This window comes from Lynx canadensis, chromosome F1 (assembly GCF_007474595.2).
Source record: "Lynx canadensis isolate LIC74 chromosome F1, mLynCan4.pri.v2, whole genome shotgun sequence".
Lineage (NCBI taxonomy): Eukaryota > Metazoa > Chordata > Mammalia > Carnivora > Felidae > Lynx > Lynx canadensis.
In genome coordinates this window covers 24,827,897-24,851,603 of record NC_044319.2, presented here as the reverse complement: position 1 = coordinate 24,851,603, position 23,707 = coordinate 24,827,897, and the positions used below count along the sequence as shown (strand labels likewise).

At 42.5% G+C, this 23,707-nt stretch overlaps 1 protein-coding gene across 1 annotated transcript in view; it reads left to right on the top strand.

Annotated features, from left to right (window-relative positions):
- LAMC1 (laminin subunit gamma 1) overlaps nt 1-4,979 on the top strand; it is a 129,459-nt gene extending 124,480 nt beyond the window's left edge. Inside the window, 2 exon segments of the mRNA XM_030302286.1 lie at nt 561-660; nt 2,246-4,979. Coding sequence (XP_030158146.1) covers nt 561-660; nt 2,246-2,502 — 357 coding nt within the window. The 3' untranslated portion in view covers nt 2,503-4,979.
- The last annotated feature ends 18,728 nt before the right edge of the window (nt 4,980-23,707 follow it).

Sequence of the window (23,707 nt, the reverse complement as noted above, 5' to 3'; positions counted from 1 at the left end):
GCCCCAGTTTGTGTGGGTACGTGCACACCCGTGTGTGCGCACAGGCACGTGTGGTTGCAGGGGGCGAGGGTGTTCTAGAGGGTGTCACTTGCTTATGAAAATTTTTTGAGAATACAACATTTCTAATCAAGTTTCTAAGATAGTCAAGTCTCTAAGAGTGTCCTGAAGGACATATTTCAGTTCTAAAATGTAGTTTTTATACTCATCCTTAAAAATAACTTGTTTCTGCTTGATGAATTATATTATGAATATACTGTGTATTCTTGAGTGAGAAAGTGGGGAAAGGAAATAATATTGGTCTTTTTGAAATACAAATACACTCAGTGTAGGCATGCGGACTGCCTACTCATGACAGTCATATGAATTAAAAATAATAACATTTCACCAAGAAGATAGGATCAAAAAAAAAACCCTACAGTGAGAGATTATAGTTTCATGAGTTAGGAAAAAAGCATCTGAAAATTGGACTTGTTGGCTGATTAGGGGCTGATTCTTCATTTCAAGAAGATGAAGACACACCATTGGGACTGTTGTTTTCATCTGTCCTTCTCTCTGTACAGGCTTCACAGGCTGCTCAGGAAGCCGAGATCAATGCCAGAAAAGCCAAAAACTCTGTCACCAGCCTCCTCAACCTGATTAATGACCTCTTGGAGCAGCTGGGTAAGTAGCTGGAGAGCCATTTTAGGCAGGATCTCAATTTTGTGCATTGTTTGTTCTTGGGGTCTGGTATAGTTGTCACAAAAGCAGATATTACAGCATGAGTATTGTGTGAACCGAAACGTGACTTTAGGTTGTATTAATTCAACAAATACTTCTTCCGTGGCATATGATCTAAGTACTGGACTCTGACCAGGACTTCTAAAATTAGGAAGATTGGTTGCCAGAGTGGCTCATTTATGGTCGATGTTTATGATACATTGAATAGCTCATTCTGCTGGCAGAGTGTCTTTAAAAGATTTAGAGTGAAGGATTTCAGTGGCACAATAAAAGAACACTTTAAACTGGTGATGACTTCATTGCCTGGAATTCTCTTCATTTGCTAATTAAAAGGATAATCTGACAGTTTTTTAAAGAGTCAGATTATTTGATTATTGTCTTACTGATAGAATAAGGAAATATGAGCATGTTGAAATGCTATTTTAATCTAGTTTAATAGGGAGCAGACTTCATTATAGGACAGATGTACTTTTGTCACAAGCCTTCATTATAAAGTGGTAACAATCCAGCCAATACAGCTTTGTAGCAAGGCATTCTGTTTTAATTCGCCAGCCTTTAAGGTTTGGTCACTTTTTCTTTTGGAGCAGGGGGAGGTGGGGGGGGGGTATATTTTTTATCTGTCTCAAATACCAAAAATAATAAATAATGTGCTAACAGATGTGTTTTAAAATGACAGGAAGCTAGAGGAGGTAGCTTTTTGTGGGAAGAGCTAGATTTTAAAGTTAGTCAGACTTGGGTAGGAATCTTTGTTTTGTTGCCTTGTAAACTGCAAACTTGGGCAAATGAGTTAACATCTGAGAATCACTGGCATAAGATGGTCTCGTGAGAATTTAATCAAGTACAGTATGCGTAACATGCTGATCACCGTGTGGCTGTCTGCTCTCATTAATTATGGAAGCAATTCCTTCCAAAAAAACCTCTTTTTCTTGCTAATTTTAAAGTGAAGCTTTTGCTGAAATTATTTCAGTATTTCATCCCTGGCCATTTTCCATAGGAGGACTCCAAGTAGTGTCTAACTCCTAAAGGCAGGACATGACTCCCAAAACCAATGCAGCTTCCCTGGAATCTAAGAGCTGAGGGCTTAGAGTTCAGCTTAAAGATTCTTATGTTCGTCAGATGGCATTAAAATGGCATACAGATAACAGTTATTGCCATTTTTATGTTTATATATATAATCAGATGACCTTCAAAACCACAAGTGAGACTTAAAGTCTTGAACACGGCACCTGTGTATTTAGAAAGCATTTCACAAAAACTGTTTTCTCAGAGAAAAAAACTATCCAGCCCAGTATCCGTTATATATAGGCTCTGACCTGTCCTAACTTAGCAAGGTCAGCATTTGTCGTTGGTCTGCATTGACCACACCCTTGCACAACACGAACAGTCTACACATCACACATGCAGGCCGACTCTGCTTGGGGGTGGCTGGGGGTCTGTGTTTATAGAAGAGGTGAGTGGAGTTACTTGTGGAGTAATGTGATAACTCTTACTGAATGCATTTCCTTCTGTGTCCTTTCCGACTCTACAGGGCAGCTGGACACAGTGGACCTGAACAAGCTGAATGAGATTGAAGGTACCCTGAACAAAGCCAAAGATGAGATGAAAGTCAGCGATCTAGACAGGAAAGTATCTGACCTGGAGAATGAAGCGAGGAAGCAGGAGGCTGCCATCATGGACTATAACAGAGATATCGAGGAGATCATGAAGGACATTCGCAACCTGGAAGACATCAAGAAGACCCTACCGTCTGGCTGCTTCAACACCCCGTCCATTGAAAAGCCCTAGCGTCATCGCGTAGGGCCGGAAGGCAGCACCCCCCCCGACCAGGGAGCCGTTGTGAGGCCATAGAGTGCCTTAACACAAAGATGACATTTCTCAGACCCCCACTTCTCTGCTGCTCTCCACCACTGTCCTTTTGAACCAGGAAAATTCACAAAGCTTAAAAAGAAACAAGTCAGATATCATGAATCGGGAACAAAGGGTTTTATCTGATAGTCTCTCTTCCACGGAAGGCACTCCCTTACCCACACTTTCCCTTCCGAGTTGCGTGAGGACGTGGCACCTTACGGTATCGTACGGTGGCGTAAACGCTTCGTGGGAACCATTGTCCGCCAGGGCTGAGCAAGTAGCCCTCCCCTTCTCACTGATACCAACAGAACTCCTCAGTCTCAGTACTCTTGTTTCTATGAAGGAAAAGTTTGGCTACCACTAGTAGCATTGTGATGGCCAGTATATCCAGTCTATCGATAAAGAAAATGCACCTCCATCTACCACCCCTCCTTCTTTTAAGCAAAAGGAAATAAACATCCTGTGCCAAAGGTATTGGTCATTTAGAATGTCAAGAGCCATCATCAGTTGTTTTAGCTATTTTGAGTATAGGACACTGAGCCATCCACGGGTAAGGATGCAATTATTTATGACAGTCTCCAGGAGAATGAGGCTGCAGAAGTAGGCTGAACATTTTCTTGTATGTTAATAATTTGACTAGGAAGATAAACTTTTTTCAGATCTTTGGGCAGCTGATAAATCTGGATGGGCAGCTTGCACTCACCATAGACATCTTCTGATATTCCTATAAATGGAATTTATACAGAAGTAATAGGGATATGATAACCACTAAAGACTTTCAAAATCAAACCAATTCTTAGAGCTTTTTTTAGTACATTAGTCTTGGAACTAGTGCTGTTAATCCGGTAGAGAGAAGTTGGTCCCTGAGATCTTGACAGACACAGAACAAGCCTCCTCATCCTAGTCTTTCCTAGCAAAGGGATGAAACTTAGATGCAGCCTGTATTGTCAGGATCCCACATACCCGTTTTTCTTCCACTGGGGAGAGATGACGCCTTTGACCCTTATCCTCAATTAGCTTCTGACGTTCCCAACTTCTAGAATCTCTCTAAACAGTTTGCCAAATCCTGGTGGCAAATACTTGCACTCAGTATTTCACACAGCTGCCAACACCATCTAGCTCCTGCACTTTGTGATTTAAACCCACTCTAAACCTTCCCTCCAAGTGTGGAGGGGAGACCCATCGGTGGAGTTGCCTCGTTGGCTTCTCAACTTTTGATCCTCAGCTCTGTGGTTTTCTTGCAAGATCACAGTGTGACGATTCCCTGCCACACAACCCCTCCCTCCTACCAGCCCACCTTTGAGATTCATATATAGCCTTTAACACTATGCAACTTTGTACTTTGCGTAGCGGGGGGAAAGAAACTATTATCTGACACACTGGTGCTATTAATTATTTCAAATTTATATTTTTGTGTGAATGTGTTTTTTTTGTTTATCATGATTATAGAGTAAGGAATTTATGTAAATATACTTGGTCCTATTCCTAGAATGGCACTGTCTGTTCACTTCTTCCCTCCATTTTTCCTCCTCACTGGCACAACGTGTCTGGATACCTCCTGCCCTGCCGCCTGCAATTCTTTGCGTTGCATTTGTTCCCCGTGGCTCTGCTCGCCTTGTGTTTGCAGCATCTTCATTTCCTAATGTCGATATTGACCTGCTTTCCTGCCACACACAGCCGCTCAAAAGAGGTACCTCACACCCTCTTCCACTGCAATCCTGTGACCTTAAACTGCGGCATGCTGTCGTTCCTAATGCCCGCTCCAGGGCAGGTATGTCAGGTTGACAGAATGTGGTGGGATTAGGACATTTTGCCCATTGGTATCTTCAGCATCGATGTGGGTCAAGCCAGGAACGAGCTAGGAATGCCCTGACACTTTGAACCAGATGGGTCATTTTGATAAGGGAGTGCACGATCACTGAGTGCTCGTAGGGCATCAGGGACAGTGTGCACAGACAGGTAGGATGGGAGCAGTCATGCCAGTCCGTTCTCCCCTTTCCGCCTCCGTGCATACCGGAGTTGACTACAAGCGTTTCGACTTGGCATACCCCTCGCTTTCCCTCTGCTGCTTCTCCCCGGCCTCTCCTACTGTGGCCCAAGGCGCGGGTCTTTCTTGCCAAGTTTTCACATCAGTGTTCCCTAGCCAGCTCCTCTTATTAAGTGGCCACATCCTAACAGAGACATTTTGTTCAAGGTTACAGGACAATGACTGTAGATAGACTGCCAAGATAGTTTCCCTCTGGCCCATGGGTCAGCCTCACACACCAGTAAGTCTTAGGCCACAGTGAAAATTGGGTTTTTGTTTTTTTCTTCATTTTGTTTTGTTGCTTTCCTCCTCCATCTGTGTAGTATATTTTTAAACAGAATTTTATTTTTAAAATAAAAGCTCTTTATAAGGCAATACCTTCATTACACTCCTGCGGTATACATGATTTTATTGTATAGTTCCAGTTATCTGTATTTTACATCATAAAATCGACAGGGTGGCTGCTGCGGAATGCTGGGTGTCACAGGGGACACAGACAGCTGTTCCCTGGAATTGTTCCTTCTAATTCCAACTGTGGCCCTTTTATATGTGCCTTCACTTTAGCTGTTTGCCTTAATCTCTACAGTCTTGCTCTCCAGGGTGGTGAATAAAATGCAACACTTGGCATTTTTTTTATGTTAAAAAAAAAACCAGTATTTTATTTATAATAAAATCTGAATATTTGTAACCCATTATATTTGGTGTGGCCTGAGTGTGGTACTGGGGACACAGGATGTTTTAAAAGGTTGAAGAGAAAGCTGCTCATAATATCTTATTGGGGTGACTTATTTTCTTGAGAACAATCCAATATGTGTGTATATATGTGTGTGTGTATCCGTATAATGTATCTATGTGTGCGTATGTGTATCTGTATAATGTGCGTAGTACGTGTGTGTATCTGTATAATGTATGTGTGTACATATCTGTATAATGTATGTACATGTTTATAGATGTATCTGTATAATGTGTGTGATGTACGTGTGGGTGTATATGTATCTGTGCATATGTTCTGTGTACAGATAACATATGTAAGTACATATACACATACATATATTTATATTTACCCTTCTCAGATAGGGATACTTTGGTGTGGCCCAGAAGTAGGCAAACTTTTTCTCTAAAGAGCTAAATTGTAAATACTATAGGCTTTGTGAGCCATACAGTGTCTATTACAACTACCGTGCTATTGTAGCAGGGAAGTGGCCCTGACCAGTGTGTAAATGAGTATGGCTGGAGTCCAAAAACAGTCATGGGCCTGTGGGCTGCCATTTACCAGACTCCCCCCCCCCACCCCACCCCGAGACTCTTAAAATTATTTGGGTGTAAGTTAGCAGCTGTATGTAACAAGTTGTCTTTCTCCCTTTAAATATGCATATAACTTCAGCTAAAGGGGGTTCTTCAGATGATGGAAAACACTCTCAAACATAATGGAATGAAGAGAAAACGGAAGTAATGTGCTGAACCGGCAGGCCAGAAGTAGCTCCTTGTACCTCACTCCTTCTGGGGGGTGGGCCAACGGAGTAACCCAAGGCCGGGTGAAGAGTTGGAGAACTAGGGACACAGCAGGAAGGCTTCAGTTTGCTCTTCTGTGCTCGTTTGTGGCCCTGAGTCCTTGTGGACAACATGGCACCTTCCCAGTCATACATCCTTGTAACTGTGATACCTGTGAAGAACCTGAACTCTGTTCTCAGTTGGACTTGCTCAGAGAGAGCTTTAGAGGGCACTCGTTACTAGGTTTCTCACATCCCCTGCTCTTAACCCCTGATTGTAGGAGCCGATTCAAATGCAAATACATCTTTGTAGCTACTGTGTCAGAGTGATGAATGGGATTTAAAAATTCTTCTCATTCCTTTTGTTAGTTCAGGGCCAGGGGTTTCTCCAAAGTTGGTATCCACATAATCTGATTCAAAATATCCCCAAAGGTGTACTCCTTAAATAAGCATTCTTGAACCCTGATAAATCTGAATTCCCCAGCTCACTTCAGTAAGCTCCACATGGAGAGTCTCAAAAGAAAGCTCTGGCACCCAGGAAAGCCATGAAGTAGAAAGGCAGATGGTACCGGCTTCGTAGGGTGAGGGAGGACCCATCCCAAGGAAAGATCAAATATCTCCAGGTCCATAGTTCATGGAATAGAAATAAGACAATTGGACATAGCAGGTAATTTTGCCTGTTCACACTAAGCAGGTTTTAATGAAGTATTAATCACTGGAGTGAAAAATAAACTTCCTAGTAAATCTATCAGAGGCTCCAGCGGTTCAGAAGTCAACAACTAGCGTGCCTGCCTTATATTTGTACCGAGTCCCCTGAATGATTCTGTCTGTTCTACACAAACGATATTCTAAATAGAAATTAATTATATGCTTAAGAAAGGGAAATATTTAGCAGAAGTCAAATAAAAAGCTAAGAAGTTCCTGGTTGGGAATTCAAATAAGAGAAACCTCATCATTTCAGGTGTTCTTCTAACACCTCCATGTCATTTCTTTAACTCTCCTCCCACCCATGTTCTTTCTTTCCCCGCTCCATCCCAGGAAAGCCTGAGAGGCCAAGGGGTCACCTCCTCTGTTGAAACTGGCCAGTCCTTCCCTGTGTCCACCATCCCTCCCAGCCTAGCCTTGTACTGGCTTCTAACACGGCCCTTGGACACCTGTTTGTTGGGCAGGTGCCTCTCCCCCACCTTTTCCCCCAACCTCCCTCGTACTCCCCCAAATCTGGATCTGTGTGTTCATGTCCACATCCCCAGGGCCAGGAGGCATCCAGCAGTAGTCGTCACTGGGTTGTCAAAATGGTCTAAAAGTAAAACCAGCCTCTCTCATTTGCCTATTCTCCCATTTCTGTTACTTGAGCGGAGAGGGAGGTTTATGGGTACTTGTTAGTGCCCTCTGTGCCCTCCTGCCAGCGTCATTCTGCTCCCTCGATACCCCCATCTAGGGAGGGATTTGCAGGAATAGAAGCAAAACCGCTCTCTTTCACCAAGCGGCGGAATGCCCGGCACACACAGCTGGTGTGGCTCAGTCTACAAGGCCCGTTGCTCTGCATCCCAGCCTCACTCCAGCCGTTCCCAACACTGTGAGTGTGCGTCTGCCAGTTTACCCACAGCCCCTTTTGTACATATCTCTGGCTTCTGGTCCACATTGTAACATGAATTCCTTTTCTTCCTGAACTCCTGGGAATGGGCCTGGTAAACTTCAACAGCTTGGTTGGTGTTTCATCCTGTTTGCATATGTACCTTCGAAAGACTGGTGATCTAGGCCATGCAGATACTGCTTATGATTAATTCAGTATAGTATTTATTTCTATAAAAAGTTGAGCATCAGGCCCTCGATCAAGAATGTAACCCTCTGATACAGCATTGTTCCCATGAGTATGTCCAAGTCAAGTCAAGTGATTCTCCAGGAAACGTGGCTGGTCATACCTTCGAGGACACCTCTCCATCCTCCCATAGTTCTTTTTCACCATGGCTAGTAGCAGAAAACTCTACTTGAACTTCAGACTGATGCTTTTGAGCCCATGGTGTCCGCCCTTGTACTGAGATCCTTTGTTCTTTCAGTAACCAAACGCAGTCATCAAATTGTGCCATAGAAACCAGTGTTAAGAATTTCTAATGCAACTCCTTTTTGAATATTCTGTGTTGGCCTTCTAGGATGTAGAATCCAATTTTCCTACTCTTCTCTGTCACTTGATCCCAGCCGTTCCTTGCATGGGCATTTCTTTCTTCCCGAGCATGGTTTCTAAGTTGAGGTTAGTGCAGAGTAAGCTGAAGTCCAGTCATGAGCAGAAATGTCTGGGGAAGATGTGCTGTCCTAGTGCGGATTACACGTTCCTGGGCTGCTGAGCCAGCGTCCGAGATAAAGGCTCGGGAGGAACGGCTATGATTTCAGTGATTACATGATTTCAGTGATTACATGTTTAGTGCGGTCAGAGACATTTGTGTTACAACTTGCTCACCACTCTTGGCTCAGACAGTCTGCTATCTGTGCTGTCTCGGTCGGGCTGATACAGAGGCTCAGACCTGGTCAGAGAGATGAGTTTTGCCACATAGATTTCAGACAGGCTCCCCCCTCCGCTTACATTTCTGAAAGACTGGGGAAGGACTAACACTCTCAAGATATCTTGCATTGTATATTGATCTTTTAAAAGGTACTTTCATAATGTTTTCTTTGATTTGCCCCTGATTTGATGAGGGTCTTCATTTGACCAATGAGGAAATGCGACCGTGGTTTGCTGCTCCATCACCTTAAGCACTATTTTAGCATGTTGCTTTATTCTCTCGTGATTTTGATGTGTTTTCCTTTTTTTTTTTTTATTTTATTTTTTTTTTTAATTTTTTTTTTTCAACGTTTTTTTAATTTATTTTTGGGACAGAGAGAGACAGAGCATGAACGGGGGAGGGGCAGAGAGAGAGGGAGACACAGCATCGGAAACAGGCTCCAGGCTCCGAGCCATCAGCCCAGAGCCCGACGCGGGGCTCGAACTCACGGACCGCGAGATCGTGACCTGGCTGAAGTCGGACGCGTAACCGACTGCGCCACCCAGGCGCCCCTGATGTGTTTTCCTTTTAAGAAAGAGTCAGGGACAGGAACATAAAGCTGGCTCACCAACATTACCTTCACCTAGCTTCCTCTAATGTTAACATCTGATAAAGCCATGGTACATTTCTCAAAACTAAGAAATTAATATTGGTGGAAGACTTAACTATAGTCTTTTGCCTGCCTTTAAACACCTTCTTTTTCAAGACCCCATTTTTAAAGAAATACTGGGGGCTCCTGGGTGGCTTATTCAGTTAAGCATCTGACCTCAGCTCAGGTCATGATCTCATGGTTCCTGAGTTTGAGCCCCACGTCGGGGTCTGTGCTGACAGTCCAGAGCCTGGAGCCTGCTTCAGATTCTGTCTCCCTCACTCACTCTCACTCTCTCTCTCTCAAAAATAAACATTAAAATTTTTTTTTAAATTCCGAATTTTAAAACAAAATGAGAATACTCAGCTTTGATACCCAAGCTATGGGGCAATAGGCGTGTGGATAGTTGATTTTATTTTCATAATACAATCAAGACTGCCCAGTGTATAACGTATTCATAATTAACTGCAAGCAATGTCATTAAACAACCTGTTAAAATGTCCTGAAAGCTTCAAAAGAGATTTTTAAAGATCCTTCAGAATGAACATTCTTTCATAACAATATGCCACAAAGTATATTAGAAATAGATTTATAAAGATCACATTTAAAATTTTTTGTTATGCCATTTCAGACTTACAGAAAAATTGCAAGAATAGCCAAAAAGTTCTTCGATAGTCTTTACTCAGATTTCTCAAATGTTAATATTTTACTACATTTGCCTTTTCTCTGCTCTCACTCTTGCTCTCTGTGTAGAAAGAGACAACTATCTTAAGTTGCAGACATGATGCCTTTTTACCCGTAAATACTTCAATGTATATTTCCTAAAGGGAAATTTCTTACATAACTACAGCACAATTGTCAAATTCAGGAAATTACCATCGACACAACATTATTATCTTATTTACAGCCATTATCCAGATTGCACCATTTGCAGCAGGCAGATAAATGGCCCCCAAAGATGTCCACATCCTAATCCCTAGAGCCTGTGAATGTGTGAGGTTGCACCACAGAGGGAATTAAGGTTTCTGATGTCATTAAGGTCATGAATCAGCCAATCTTGGAATAGATTATCCTGGGTTATCTGGGCAGGGCAATATAATCATAAGGATTCTTATAATTGGAGGAGGGAGGCTGAAAAGGAGGTCAGAATGATGCAAAGGGATAAGGACTCAACCTATCATTTCAGGCTTAAGATGGAGGCAGGGGCAGGAGCTAAGGAATGTGGGCAGCCTCTAAACGCTGGAAAAGGCAAGGAATAGACTCTCTCCTAGGGCCTCCAGAAGGGAGCACAGCCCTGCCGACACTTTGAGTTTAACCCAGGAAGATCCCTGTCAGACTTCTAGCCTACAGAATTAGAAGGTAATAAGTTGTGCTGTTTTCAGCCACTAAATTTGAGATAATTTGTTGTGCAGCCATAGGAAACTAATACACCATTTGCCCCAAGAACACCTTTTATGAAAAAAGAAAATCTGGGGCTCCTGGGTGGCTCAGTCAATTAAGTGTCCGACTTTGGCTCTCAGGTCATGATCTTGCAGTTTGTGGGTTTGAGACAGCTCACAGCCTGGAGCCTGCTTTGGATTCTGTGTCTCCCTCTCTTTGGCCCTTCCCCACTCATGCTCTGTCTCTGTCTCAAAAATAAACAAACATTTAAAAAATATTTTTAAAGAAAAATCTGAAAGCATGTGTTCACTTGTCATGTCTCTTCTATTTCCTTTACTTTGGAGCAGTTCCTGAATTTCCTTTGTATTTTCTGATGTTGACACTAAAAAAAAAAAAAAAAAATCCAGATAGTTCTTTTGTAGCATGCTCTTCAATTTGGTTTGTTTGATGTTTTCTCTTGATTGGATTCAGGTTATGCACTTTGACAGGGAGATCATAGAAATGATGTTGAATTCTCTTCAATACATTGTCAAAGTCATTACTGGCAATGTTAACTTTGACAGTTGATTGGGGTGATTCCTCCCAGATCTCTACATTGTAAAGTTATCCCGTTACCCCTTGTCATTAATAAGTATGAGGACATACTTCGTGACTATAAATACCCTATTATTCCGTAACACTTTCACAAACTAGTTTTAGTATCCATTGATGATGGCTGCCAAATGGAGACTTTCATTATACTAAGAGGTAGAGATTTTTCTCCTCCTCCACTTTTTATATGTATTTATATCATTCATGTTAGAGTCATGGATTCCCCTTTTATTTAATGAGTTCAATATGCTCTTCTTGGTATTTATTTTGATCCTTAAATGTCCTTTATTTGGCCAACGGGAGCACCTTAAAGCTGACCCCTGTGACCCTTTGATAATTTCCCTCATTCTTTGAGCATTGTCTTATTTTTGGCACGTGAAGACATTTCAGGCTCATCCCGTACTTTCTCTGCCATAATCCTGGAGCCAGCCACTTCTCTAAGGAGCAAAGTTAGGTTTCATTAATTCTCCACATGCCAATAGCCAAAGACAACAATAAGCACAACAACAAAAATGGGTCGTATTGATGCAAACACTCTCAAAAGTGTCATTGAATTTCAAGCAAATTGTTTTTTAGGCTACTTGGCTTTAGGGCGCATGGCCTGTTCTCTCCACACAGATGAGGGCCTGTGTTATGCATCACCGACAAATATTTTTGGAATACTCATTGCTCTTGCAGCCGCCCTGGTACTGGTACCCATGAGTTTTACACTGTGACAAAGGCAATTATTCCTACTTTGAGAAATGTAAGTAGGGGAGGCAGCAAAAAACAAAATAGTACGAAAATAAAGGAAGACATATCTCTATAAATAGGAATATGTAAGCATGTTGGCCAACAGATACATAGGAACATTATATATTAATAATATATTGATTTTTTCATTAAAATAATTGAATGCTCAGGACTGTTCTTTTTGGTAAGTCTGGGAAGGACAAATTATATTTGTATGAAAAGGTATAACTTTTAGCTATGTTGAGGAGAATATGGTATGGGAAATAGGCTTGAGGACACTGACCCAGATATAAAAATGCATGGACAGAGAATTCAATGATGTGCAATTGAGTGGTTGAGTTTTTCTCCCATCCATTGCTCCCTGTGTGAAGACATTCCAGAACCCCAGCACTGTAGTCTTTAATCACAGGGAAGACTCCGATGCTCTATGTGCTCAGTTTCCATATTTCAGTTTTTGGTTGATTATTATTGTCTGTCAAAGGACCGATAACATGGCAAATTATTTCATTATTTCAAACTCCGTTTATTGAGGCTGTATAAAAGTTCTTAGCCATTAATCAGAAAGATCTTGCCATGTTGAGACCAAAAGGGGTAACTACCAAAGTACTGGTAGTCTATTGGTGTATTAGACTCTGAGGAAGAGCTGGCAAAAACTACTATAGGCTTTATTATGCTTTTGTGCTGAGTTTTATGAGGGTTGAATATGTATTAAGATGAAGTTCATATTCACCTACGTTTGTGGACTCAGAACGGCTCCTAGAGCTCCTAGAATGGTTCTCAAAGTGAGGTTCTGGGGTCAGCAATGGCTGCCTCACCTGGTAACTTCTTACAAATGCACATTCTCAGACCCCACCCAGACTTACTGAATCCACAATTTCAGGGGCAGAAGTGTGAGAGGGTAATCTGGGCTTTAACAAGCTCCCTCCGAGGGATTTGATGCTAGCTAGAGAGTCACAGAGTGCTGTGTATTGGTTTTCAATGATTATATCTTTTAAGTCTGGGTGTTGGACTCAACCAGGCATCATTTTTACTTTCAGCTACACTTGCTAGGTTGGCTCTTTGAATTGGGAAGAAAGAAGTTCAGAATGTGTCTGTGCTAATTACAGTGTTAGAGACAATCAATATTGACTCTTCTCCATGCTTAAAACTTATACTAAGAAACTCTATTATGTAAATGTCAAATTGGTTAATTAATCAAAACATTCCTCTTATGGAAGGCAAAAGCCTTCCTAAAAAGTAGGTGAAGGGGCCCCTGGGTGGTTCAGTCGGTTAAGCGTCCAACTTCAGTTCAGGTCATTATCTCACAGGGCGTGAATTCGAGCTCTGCATCAGGCTCTCCACTGACAGTGTGGAGACTGCTTGGGACTCTCTCTCTCCCTCTCTCTCTCAAAATAAATAAGTAAACTTAAAAAAAAATTTTTTTAGGGGCGCCTGGGTGGCTCAGTCGGTTGAGCGTCCGACTTCGGCTCAGGTCACGATCTCACAGTTCGTGAGTTCAAGCCCCGCATCGGGCTCTGGGCTGATGGCTCAGAGCCTGGAGCCTACTTCCGATTCTGTGTCTCCCTCTCTCTCTGCCCCTCCCCTGTTCATGCTCTGTCTCTCTCTGTCCCAAAAATAAATAAACGTTAAAAAAAAAAATTTAAAAAAAAATTTTTTTTTAATTTAAATCTATTTAAAATTTATTTTTTTTATTATTTTTAAATTTTTTAATGTTTATTTTTGAGAGACAGAGCATGAGCAGGAGAGGGACAGAGAGAGAGGGGGACCCAGAATCCAAAGCAGGCTCCAGGCTCTGAGCTGTCAGCACAGTGCCCGACACGGGGCTCAAACCCATGAACTGTGAGATCATGACCTGGGTCACCAGACGCTTAACGGACTGAGTCACTAGACGCTTAACCGACTGAGTCACTTAGGCGCCCCCTATTTACAATTTTTTTTTAAGTATTTTCATTTCCAAAATGATTTATCTACTTTTCACAAGATCTTCTAAATATTTTTATCCATACTCCTGAAATCATTGTTGCACTATATGCTAACTTAGATGTAAATTAAAAAAAATAAATTAAAACAAAAAAAAATAAAATAAAAAATATATATTTTTATCCACTAGGTGTAAACAGGCCAAAATATCATGGGATATACTAGATTTTTAGTGATTCACAATCATCATCTAACGCTATGAATTTGGCAAGCTTGTTCTGAATGGCTCCACAAGTAGGAAATAAAAGAGTCAAGTTCATGTAATATGGGAGACGCATTTGAAATTAGGATAAGCAACAAGTATGTGTCAAAACATCAGAAGCTCAAGTTAAGGCTCAGGCCCTACTGAGCGGCCACAATTCATGGGCAAGTTAGCTGTGTGCCCTTAGCTAAGTCTCTCAACCTTGCCTATTTTTCCCATAAATGAGGCTGTCAAAACCTTACAGAAGTGCTCAAGTCAGTGGATCCATATGTAAAAGAATACAGAATTTAGCATAATCAGGTAAACTAAGTTTTTGTAGGGTTGGAAGCTTGTACAGTTTGGGGGCTTCTTTTAAAAAAACATATAAGATAGGGGCACCCGGGTGGCTCAGTCAGTTGGGAACCCAACTTTGGCTCAGGTCATGATCTCACGGTCTGTGGGTTCGAGCCGGGCGTCGGGCTCTGTGCTGACAGCTCAGAGCCTGGAGCCTGCTTTGGATTCTGTGTCTCCCTCTCTCTCTGCCCCTCCCCCGCTCAAGCTCTGTCTCTCTCAAAAATAAACATTAAAAAAAAATTTAAAAAAACAAGATCACAGATGCAAAGTAAGCATGGGGCCGGAAAGGGACCCGTGAGCGCCATTACTTCCGCATGGCAAAGCCACCTCTGAGTTGGAACTATCTTTATTTTAGGCCAGGAGAAGGCCGAGCAGTTGCTTCCTTTATGTCACTGTGTCATTGGGTGTGTGCATGACTGGATTTCCCTTCCCCTGCAGACACCTCAGCCGCCGTCTGGCCAGGAGAACCCGTTTGGTGTGCTCACTGCATGACGGCAGCGGGTGCGGCTCTGAGGGGAGTGCCAGGTTCTACAGAACGTGCCCAGAGGCTGCAGAATCGGACTCTTGCCAGAGGAAGAGAGAGTGCCCCAAGGCACGCATTCCCTGGACAAACAGCGAACAGTGAAATCAGCTAGCCAGGTGCCCCAAAGATCTGAACTCTTAAGTTTACCCTTCTGAGCCTATACTTCTGGGGCCTGTGAGATGGTGCAGAATAATAGTGTCCTTTATTTAAGGGGTCCATTTCACTGGGGACTCCAGAGCAACCCATGGATTTGTGCTCTCTTAAGTGGCACATTGAAGACTGGTCTGATCCGAAAACACGGAGTGATGCTTCAATTTAGGGCTGTAACACCTCAATTAGTTACTTTTATCAAAGGAAAGTGATTTCTGATCATTGTTGATTTAGCACTAAAATGCCCACCCAGCACACTGAGGGTCTGTTCTGTGACTTTCTTGGGCAATCTAGGAGACAGGCTCACCACCTGTGACTGATTCACACAGATTATCTAGGCCCACATCAACGTCTGCGATAGAGGAATGCTGGTTTTTATTCATATGGGCATGATCATATTAAACACATTTTAAACAAGTTTTGGTTACTGACTCTTGAGTGTCTAAGAAACTTTAGTGACCTGTCATTCTACAACTGTATACAGAAAATCAGCTCCGTGTGAGGCCCTGCCCAAGGTGGTGGGGACAGAGCAGTATACAAAACAGACAAAAACCCCTGCTCGTGTGAGACCTATGCTCTAGTTCGGGAGACCAAATAAACAAAAGATGAATGAAATTGTAAACATTATTTAATTGGGTAGCACTTAATATACTTCAGATGTGGTTCTAAGAATTTGATAAATATTATGCCTACCTGATGAGGTGGGTGCTATTATTATTCTCATTTTACAGATGAGAAAACTGAAGAATAGAGAGATTCTATCTTGGCGACCTGCTAACGTCACAAGCAACTGAAGCCAGGTCTTGAACTAAGTCCTAGCTGTGTCTCAACCACCACATTATATTGCCTCTAAGTTTTACCAATGTCTAGTAGGGCAGAAAGTTCTATGGAGAAAAACAAACCAGGGAAGGGGGAAAGAAAGGGCTTGAGGAGTCGGGTGGAGCTTGCAATTTTATACAAGATGGTCGAGAAAGCTCCACAAAGAAGATAGCATCCTAGTAAAGCCCTAACCACGCGGGTATCTGAAGAAAGCACATCCCAGGTAGAGACACCAGAGGCTGCAAAAGCCCCGAGTGGAAGCAGCCATGTGGCTGAGGGTGAGCGAGGAGGAGGACAGTCAGGTAACAGGGGTTGGAGGTAGAGCAGGACACAGATGCGGGACCTTGACGCCATTACGAGGACTTTGGCTTCGACTCAGAAGGAGGTGGAGTGCCTGGGAGCTTTTGTAATAAGGCATGGTGAGATCTGAATCGTACTGTAATAGGTGTAGTCTGGCAGTTGTGTTTAAACTAAAGGTGGGCAAAGGCAAGAGGAGGGAGAGGAGGTAGGCTATCAGTAATCTATGCAAATGATAAGTGGCTTTGGATTAAGGTGGTTGCAGTGGAGGTGATGAGAAGTGGTCCAATGCCTAGTATGATCTGAAGATACAGTGAGCAGCAAGATATGCTGTGAGAAAAAGAGTTGGGAATGACTTTAAGGTCCTTGGACCAAACATCCCACCTGTTTTATTTATTTTTTTATTTCTTACTCATTTTCAGACCTTTCTCTATGGGGAAGACTGAGGCAGAAGAGATATGGGGGGCAGAATATGAGGAGCTCGGCTTCGTGTTACATCTGGGATGTTAATTACCCATCCAAATGGAGATTTCAATTGGGCAACTGAACATGATGTTAAAGATTTCAGAGGAGCTGTGCAAGCAAGCTAAAATTAGAAATTTGAAATCATCGGCAGATGATGCTTGAAGGCACGAGGCTAGCTGAGAAAACCAGTGGAGTGACTATAGACAGAAAAGAGATGAGTTCCAAGGCCTGAGACTTGGGTGGCTTACCACCCCCCCCCCACCCCATTAAGAGGGCACTTCTATGTTCCAAGGTAAGAGAGATGCACACAATATTCTGGAAACCAAGAAAAGTATTTTTTTAAGGACAGAGGCATGATCAATTCTGACCAATGATGCTGATAGATCCTAAAGGATGAGGGCAGAGAATTGGCCATTTCATTTTACAACACAGAGGTCCTTGAAAGGCTTCCAGACACAATTTCAGTACTGTGGTGGAGGCAAAGGCCTGATTGCAGTGGTGGGAGAGGTGTCGTGAGATCTAACTGCAGCAGTTTCAAGAGGGACCAGGAGGTGAGAAACTGGGGAGGGCAAGTCAACTCTTGTCCACGAGGGAGACAACACTAAAAGGGAGCAGAAAAATGGGGGAGAAGCTAAAGTGTAACGTGGGTTCAAGGGGGGGGGGGTTGTGTTTTAAGAGGAGAAAAATCCAGAAAAGGCAGAAGAAACAGTGATGCAGGAGAGTGAAGAATCCTTCTCCAGAGGGTAGAGTGCTGTCCCTGAGTGGGGCCTAGAGGGCTGAGCCCTCCTGCTGTGGGGTATGTAACAGCAGGGGAGGTGGAAAGGAGGGCAGTAAAGGTAGAGGTTCTCTTCCAGGTGCTTCTATTGTCTCAGAGTCTTAGGAAATAGATCATTGGCAGAGAGTGACATGAGGGAGGTGAGAGAGGATTGAAGAAAGGGGAAAGAATGAAATAGACTTCAAGGAGAATTAGACAACAAATGGACTAGGGAAATGGAAGTCTGACTGCTCAGAACCCCTTTGAGGTTAAAGAGCATGAATTTGATCTATGTCAGCAAGTTAGGCCTGGGATTCTAATGGGACTCTGAGGGAGCGATTCTAATGACTGGCCATGGCATTTTATTTAGTTTATTATTTTTTAATTTGGCCACAGCATTTTTTTTATTTTTTCTCAATATATGAAATTTATTGTCAAATTGGTTTCCATACAACACCCAGTGCTCATCCCAAAAGGTGCCCTCCTCAATACCCATCACCCACCCTCCCCTCCCTCCCACCCCCCATCAGCCCTCAGTTTGTTCTCAGTTTTTAAGAGTCTCTTATGCTTTGGCTCTCTCCCACTCTAACCTCTTTTTCTCTTTTTCCTTCCCCTCCCCCATGGGTTTCTGTTAAGTTTCTCAGGATCCACATAAGAGTGAAAACATATGGTATCTGTCCTTCTCCGTATGACTTATTTCACTTAGCATCACACTCTCCAGTTTCATCCACACTGCTACAAAAGGCCATATTTCATTCTTTCTCATTGCCACGTAGTATTCCATTGTGTATATAAACCACAACTTCTTTATCCATTCATCAGTTGATGGACATTTAGGCTCTTTCCACAATTTGGCTATTGTTGAAAGTGCTGCTATAAACATTGGGGTACAAGTGCCCCTGTGCATCAGTACTCCTGTATCCCTTGGGTAAATTCCTAGCAGTGCTATTGCTGGGTCATAGGGTAGGTCTATTTTTAATTTTCTGAGGAACCTCCACACTGTTTTCCAGAGTGGCTGCACCAATTTGCATTCCCACCAACAGTGCAAGAGGGTTCCCGTTTCTCCACATCCTCTCCAGCATCTATAGTCTCCTGATTTGTTCATTTTGGCCACTCTGACTGGCGTGAGGTGATATCTGAGTGTGGTTTTGATTTGTATTTCCCTGATGAAGAGCGACATTGAGCATCTTTTCATGTGCCTGTTGGCCATTGGCCACAGCATTTTAAATGGGTGAGAAGTGCCGGGATGGCAAGAGGGAGTAGAAGTGCAGAGATGATAGGCTCGACAGATTGCAGGGGCTGGGGTGTGATTACAGTCGGGGCACTGGACACACTGAGCTTCCCGGATTGGAGGTGGTGATTCGAAACCGGGGGGATGCTTGAAACTGAAGTTCTGGGAGAGGCACAGTTACCTGGAATGGCAAGATCTAAATGTGGCCGCAGGAGTGAGTAGCTGAGCAGGGTGTGTTTTATCAAAGACTGTTTTTGGTTCAGTAGTCACACTTTTCTCACGTTTTCAATCCTGTCCCAGTTGAAGCCACCTCAGTAAATTGTCCAAAATTTTATTTTATTCTCAAATGAAACTGAATGAAATCTTTGTTCACTGGCAGCCCCGAGGCCATGGATGACCCATTGTGACTCATAGATGCCCTGGCCCTCTGTATCCTGCACACAGACACATGACTAGGACATTTGATGAAACTCCCTGATAGGAAAGGAGGGGTTTGAATCCCAAATGAACATGAGCATACATACTTGGGGTTGATGAAGTATACTTGAGTAATTTCTGTAAAGCCAATGTTTTAAGAAGGGATATTTTATTTATTCTATGCAGATTACTGTATTTCCCTTTGTGGTTGTCCTGTGCATTCTACAAATGGGCCTTCTTTTAAGTACACCTCATGAAGTAAAGAAATTGAAAACCATGTACCCAGAAAACCCAAATCGGAACCCTTAATTTCAATGATTTTTTTTTCAACAATTGGGTTAACTGAAAAACAAAAACAAAAACAATTCCACAAGAATATAAGCTCATATTAATTATCTCACTGAAACAAAAATTTAAAAGACAAAGAACTATCCAAAATTTCCAAGTGAGGTCAAAGGGTGAGTAAAAATTTGGCTTGCATTGTCTGTGTTAACTATAGTGTAGAGTAAAAATAATGGTTAAGAACAGGATTCTTCTTTAAGAAGGATTGTAATAATCATGCTTTAGACAGCTTGTGTGCCAGAGAGGGCATCTAACTTGTTAAATGAAGGCATGATTGCCTTAGTCTGGAAAATGAAATGCCATACTTCAGGAAAATCTGTTAGCAGGGGTTTAGTTAGCCAGAAACCATATCCAACCCCAACATCTTCTTTCCTGAACTTTCTATTTAATTGAGGATTCTACATTTGCTGCCTTTATAAGAAGTGGGAAATTTTAATGGCCTGAGATAATAGACCAACATGAAGGGCTGTCCTCTGGTGCCAGTGAAAGCACAGCAGAAGAGGATAAGGTAGGAACCAGGGCCTCTACCAATAGGAGATGAATGCCTCTGGACGCCAAGGTGGGTTTGCAAAGGGATTTGTCAGGACGGCGGACGCTGTGACTAGGGCTGTGCCTGGCCTCAGTGGGGTTGAGGAACCCTCTGAGTGCATTAGAGGTCTGTTTTGAGGTAAACTTTGAAGAAGTGAACAAACACTTTCCTATTTCTGTAAGCCTATGCTTTGGAAGCAAATTCTGAATTGCTTAAAAAAAAAAATTCTCTTAAAAAAAAAAAAATTGGTGGTTAAAGTTTGATCTGGCCAAAGAAATGTAGAGCCATTATAGGCTGACCCAACAATAATCTTCCCCCATTTTCTTTCAAATGAGTGACTCCCAACAGCAACTTTGTTTTACAAGAAGTCTAAGGAAAACTTCAAGTGGATTTTCAGCTACCCAGCCAATTATTCTAATTATTTTAATTCTAGGACATAGAATTTATTCTCAAATTGGTGGTGGTGGTGGTGGTGGTGGTGGTGGTGGTGGTGGTGGTGGTGGTGTGTGTGTGTGAGGGAGAGAGAGAGAGAGAGAGAGAGAGAGAGAGAGAGAGGGAGAGAGAAGGGGGAGGGGAGCAGAGTGGAAAGGGATTTTTAAGAGCATGTTACTGCCAGTTCAATCTGAAGATGTATGTTTTAGGAGAGGCCTAGCACTAGCTTCCTTCTTAAGGAGGGACAGATTCATGGCTACAAAAGGAACACTAATGGCCTGGAACACTAAAAGCACATTCTCAGGACATGCTGAGGTAACCAGTTTAAACTTGCCAAAGGATGCTTTTCCACTTGGCTCACAGCTATTCATTCATATTGGTTTTGACCTTCCCACTTGTTTTATTTTTAATTCCTCATTCATTTTCAGGCCTTTCCGTATAGGGTTAGCAAGAAACTAATTCCAGAGCTGGCATTTGTGACGCTGAACTAGAAGATTAAATCAGGTTTTAGAAATCTTGTTTTCTCCTGTTTGTCCCATGTCCAGCTTGAGAACACTTCAAATATTAATACTTTAATTACAGAAAGTGGTAAGTTTTAAAGAAATCAGTTGGGGGGCAATTGGCTTTACACTAGGTTTCAGTGGTGCCTGATAAAAACGAAACCATTCATTCAAGCAAAGATTACGCTAGAAAAGTTACTTGAGGGGAAAAAAACAAATCTCCCACATAGAAGAATTCAAATAATTTATGTAGGTATCCTGCCTCAAGGAGGTGAAGTTAACTCTCACTCCTTAACTGTGGGCAGCATGTAGTAATTTCCTTCCGAAGAGCACAGTATGGAAAGGGGGTAAAGAGTGACTTTATGGTGGAGAAATTTGGCAAAACTGCCTCAGCCAAGTGAGGTCAACATCAACAGGGATGTCATGCTGATAGCATGTACCCTTGGCACAATGAAATGAAAATGGCACTTTCCTTAGTGGTCTTCCTCCCCCAAACCCACATCCCCAGTCTAATCATGAGAAAAATATCAGACAAATCCCAATTGAGGGACATCCTACAAATCACATGACCTGTACTCAAAACTAACGAGGTCATCAAAAACATGGAATGTCTGAGAAGTTGTCGAAGGCAAGAAGAGCCAAAGGAGACGTGACAACTAAGCATAATGTGGTGTCCTGGATGTGATCCTGGAATAGAAAAAGGATATTATGTTAAAAACAAACAAAAAAAAAAACCTAAGGAAATCTGTAAGATATGGTCTTTAGTTAATAGTAACGTATCAACATTGCTGTATTACAAATAGAGCATCCTAACGTAAGATGTAATAGGGGAAACTGAACATGGGGTATATGGGTATTCTCTATACTATATATTCAATTTTTCTATAAATCTTTAGCTTTTCTAAAAAATAAAATCCGTTTTAAAAACCTACTTGAATGAAAGGTAAACACCCTGCTCTCACACAATCTGATGCAGAAAGTCTAATCACGAATTGGGCAGTCCTGGGCTGTCAGAGCCCTATAAATATGGACTCCACCATTCTGGCAATGCTGTGAAGAGAAGTATGTTCCCAAGATCCCAGCTTCCCCATTTTGGACCCTTTCCCCTCAAAGATAAAAGCTAATACTAACATAGCATTGTGCTAAGTTTCTAGCTCATTAATTGCCTTTTACCTTCACAGCAGCCAACACTAGGAAGTAGGTGGGTGCTATTATTATCATTCTTTCATCCATGCAGAAAAGGACACCTAGAGAATTAAAGGACCCAAGCTCACCCTCCCTGTAAGGGTAGAGCTGGGATAAAAATCCAGACTGTCTGGGCCCGGAGTCAGGGTTCTTGTAACCTCTATCATCACCCCCCACTTGACTCCTCCTTTTCCAGGCACTCAGGGGCTCCTACTCTCTTCAACAGGAATTATTCTTAGTTTATAAAGGGCCAAATTTATGATGACCCATGGTGTCAGCTGTACTGTGTAGACTCAACAGAGAAATAATTGAGGTGGGGGCAGTGCCGTGAGCAGGATGGGAAAGCCCCACTCTCTGAAGTAACGCCGGGTTTCCAATTACAACATTGGCCCCAATCCCACGCTCAGATCCCCACAGGGACTTGCAGTGATACTGAATCCCATCCTATAGTCTGTTCTAACCTTAAACCTAAGGGTTGTACCCATCTGATGTCTTGGAAACAATCCAGCCTTCGGGCATTTTCAAGTGGTTTCTATAATGAGCACTAGGAAACCCACAGGTGTGCCTAAATGAGGCTTTGTAAAGCTGAACATATTTTCCCAACCCTATATTTCAGGAAGGTTGACTCCCTTTTATTTACAAAATAAGATAAAATTGCATGTGCCAGCCCAAATGAAGAGAAGTAGATTCCCTTTCATGTTTGCAAAAGATGTACATAAGACTTTGAGAAAGTAATTTGAAACAGCAGCTCCTCAAACTCTGCCCTTTTCCATAAATTTCCTTAAATGGTCGTAAAGTTCACAACTTAATAAAGACCCTTGAAAAGGCTAGTCAAAGAATAGACCCATTCAGTAACTTCATAAATATAGGGGGCTAAAAGTAAAATATTCCATCACGACTTCCTGCTAGAAAAGTCAAAGCTGGTTTAGATCACTTGAAGGGGAGACGGTTCCAGTGGAGCACGCCGTTTGTTTTATGAGCTCCCTGGGGCATGGGGTGGCAAAAAGGCTTCTCTTTTTCCCCTTGGGTTATCTGTTTTCTTTTAAAATTTTTTTTTCAACGTTTATTTATTTTTGGGACAGAGAGAGACAGAGCATGAACAGGGGAGGGGCAGAGAGAGAGGGAGACACAGAATCGGAAACAGGCTCCAGGCTCTGAGCCATCAGCCCAGAGCCCGACGCGGGGCTCGAACTCACGGACCGCGAGATCGTGACCTGGCTGAAGTCGGACGCTTAACCGACTGCGCCACCCAGGCGCCCCGGGTTATCTGTTTTCTAATAAAAAAAAAAAAAAAAAAACAGTACATGTGTTGCTCCTATCCTAATAGAAATAAACAAGAAAAGCTACACATATACTGTGTGTGTGTGTGTATAAGAAAGTTCAGATTGTTGTTTTGCCAGGAAATTGCTTACCTGGAAAATCGTGATATGAGCGTGCTTAGGAATGGTTCTTCCTGTGACTGACCAGGCATTGCAGAGCAGGGCCCTGGTTTGAGGAAGATTTTTTCTAGGACTGCAGCAGGACTCTGGGGGACTCCATGTTACCACCGCTGTTGGGTTGGAGATTCGGCAGAGGGCCTGAGTCGTCTGGTTTCACAGAACCAACAAATAACTTGCAGACAATTCAGAAAAACAAAAC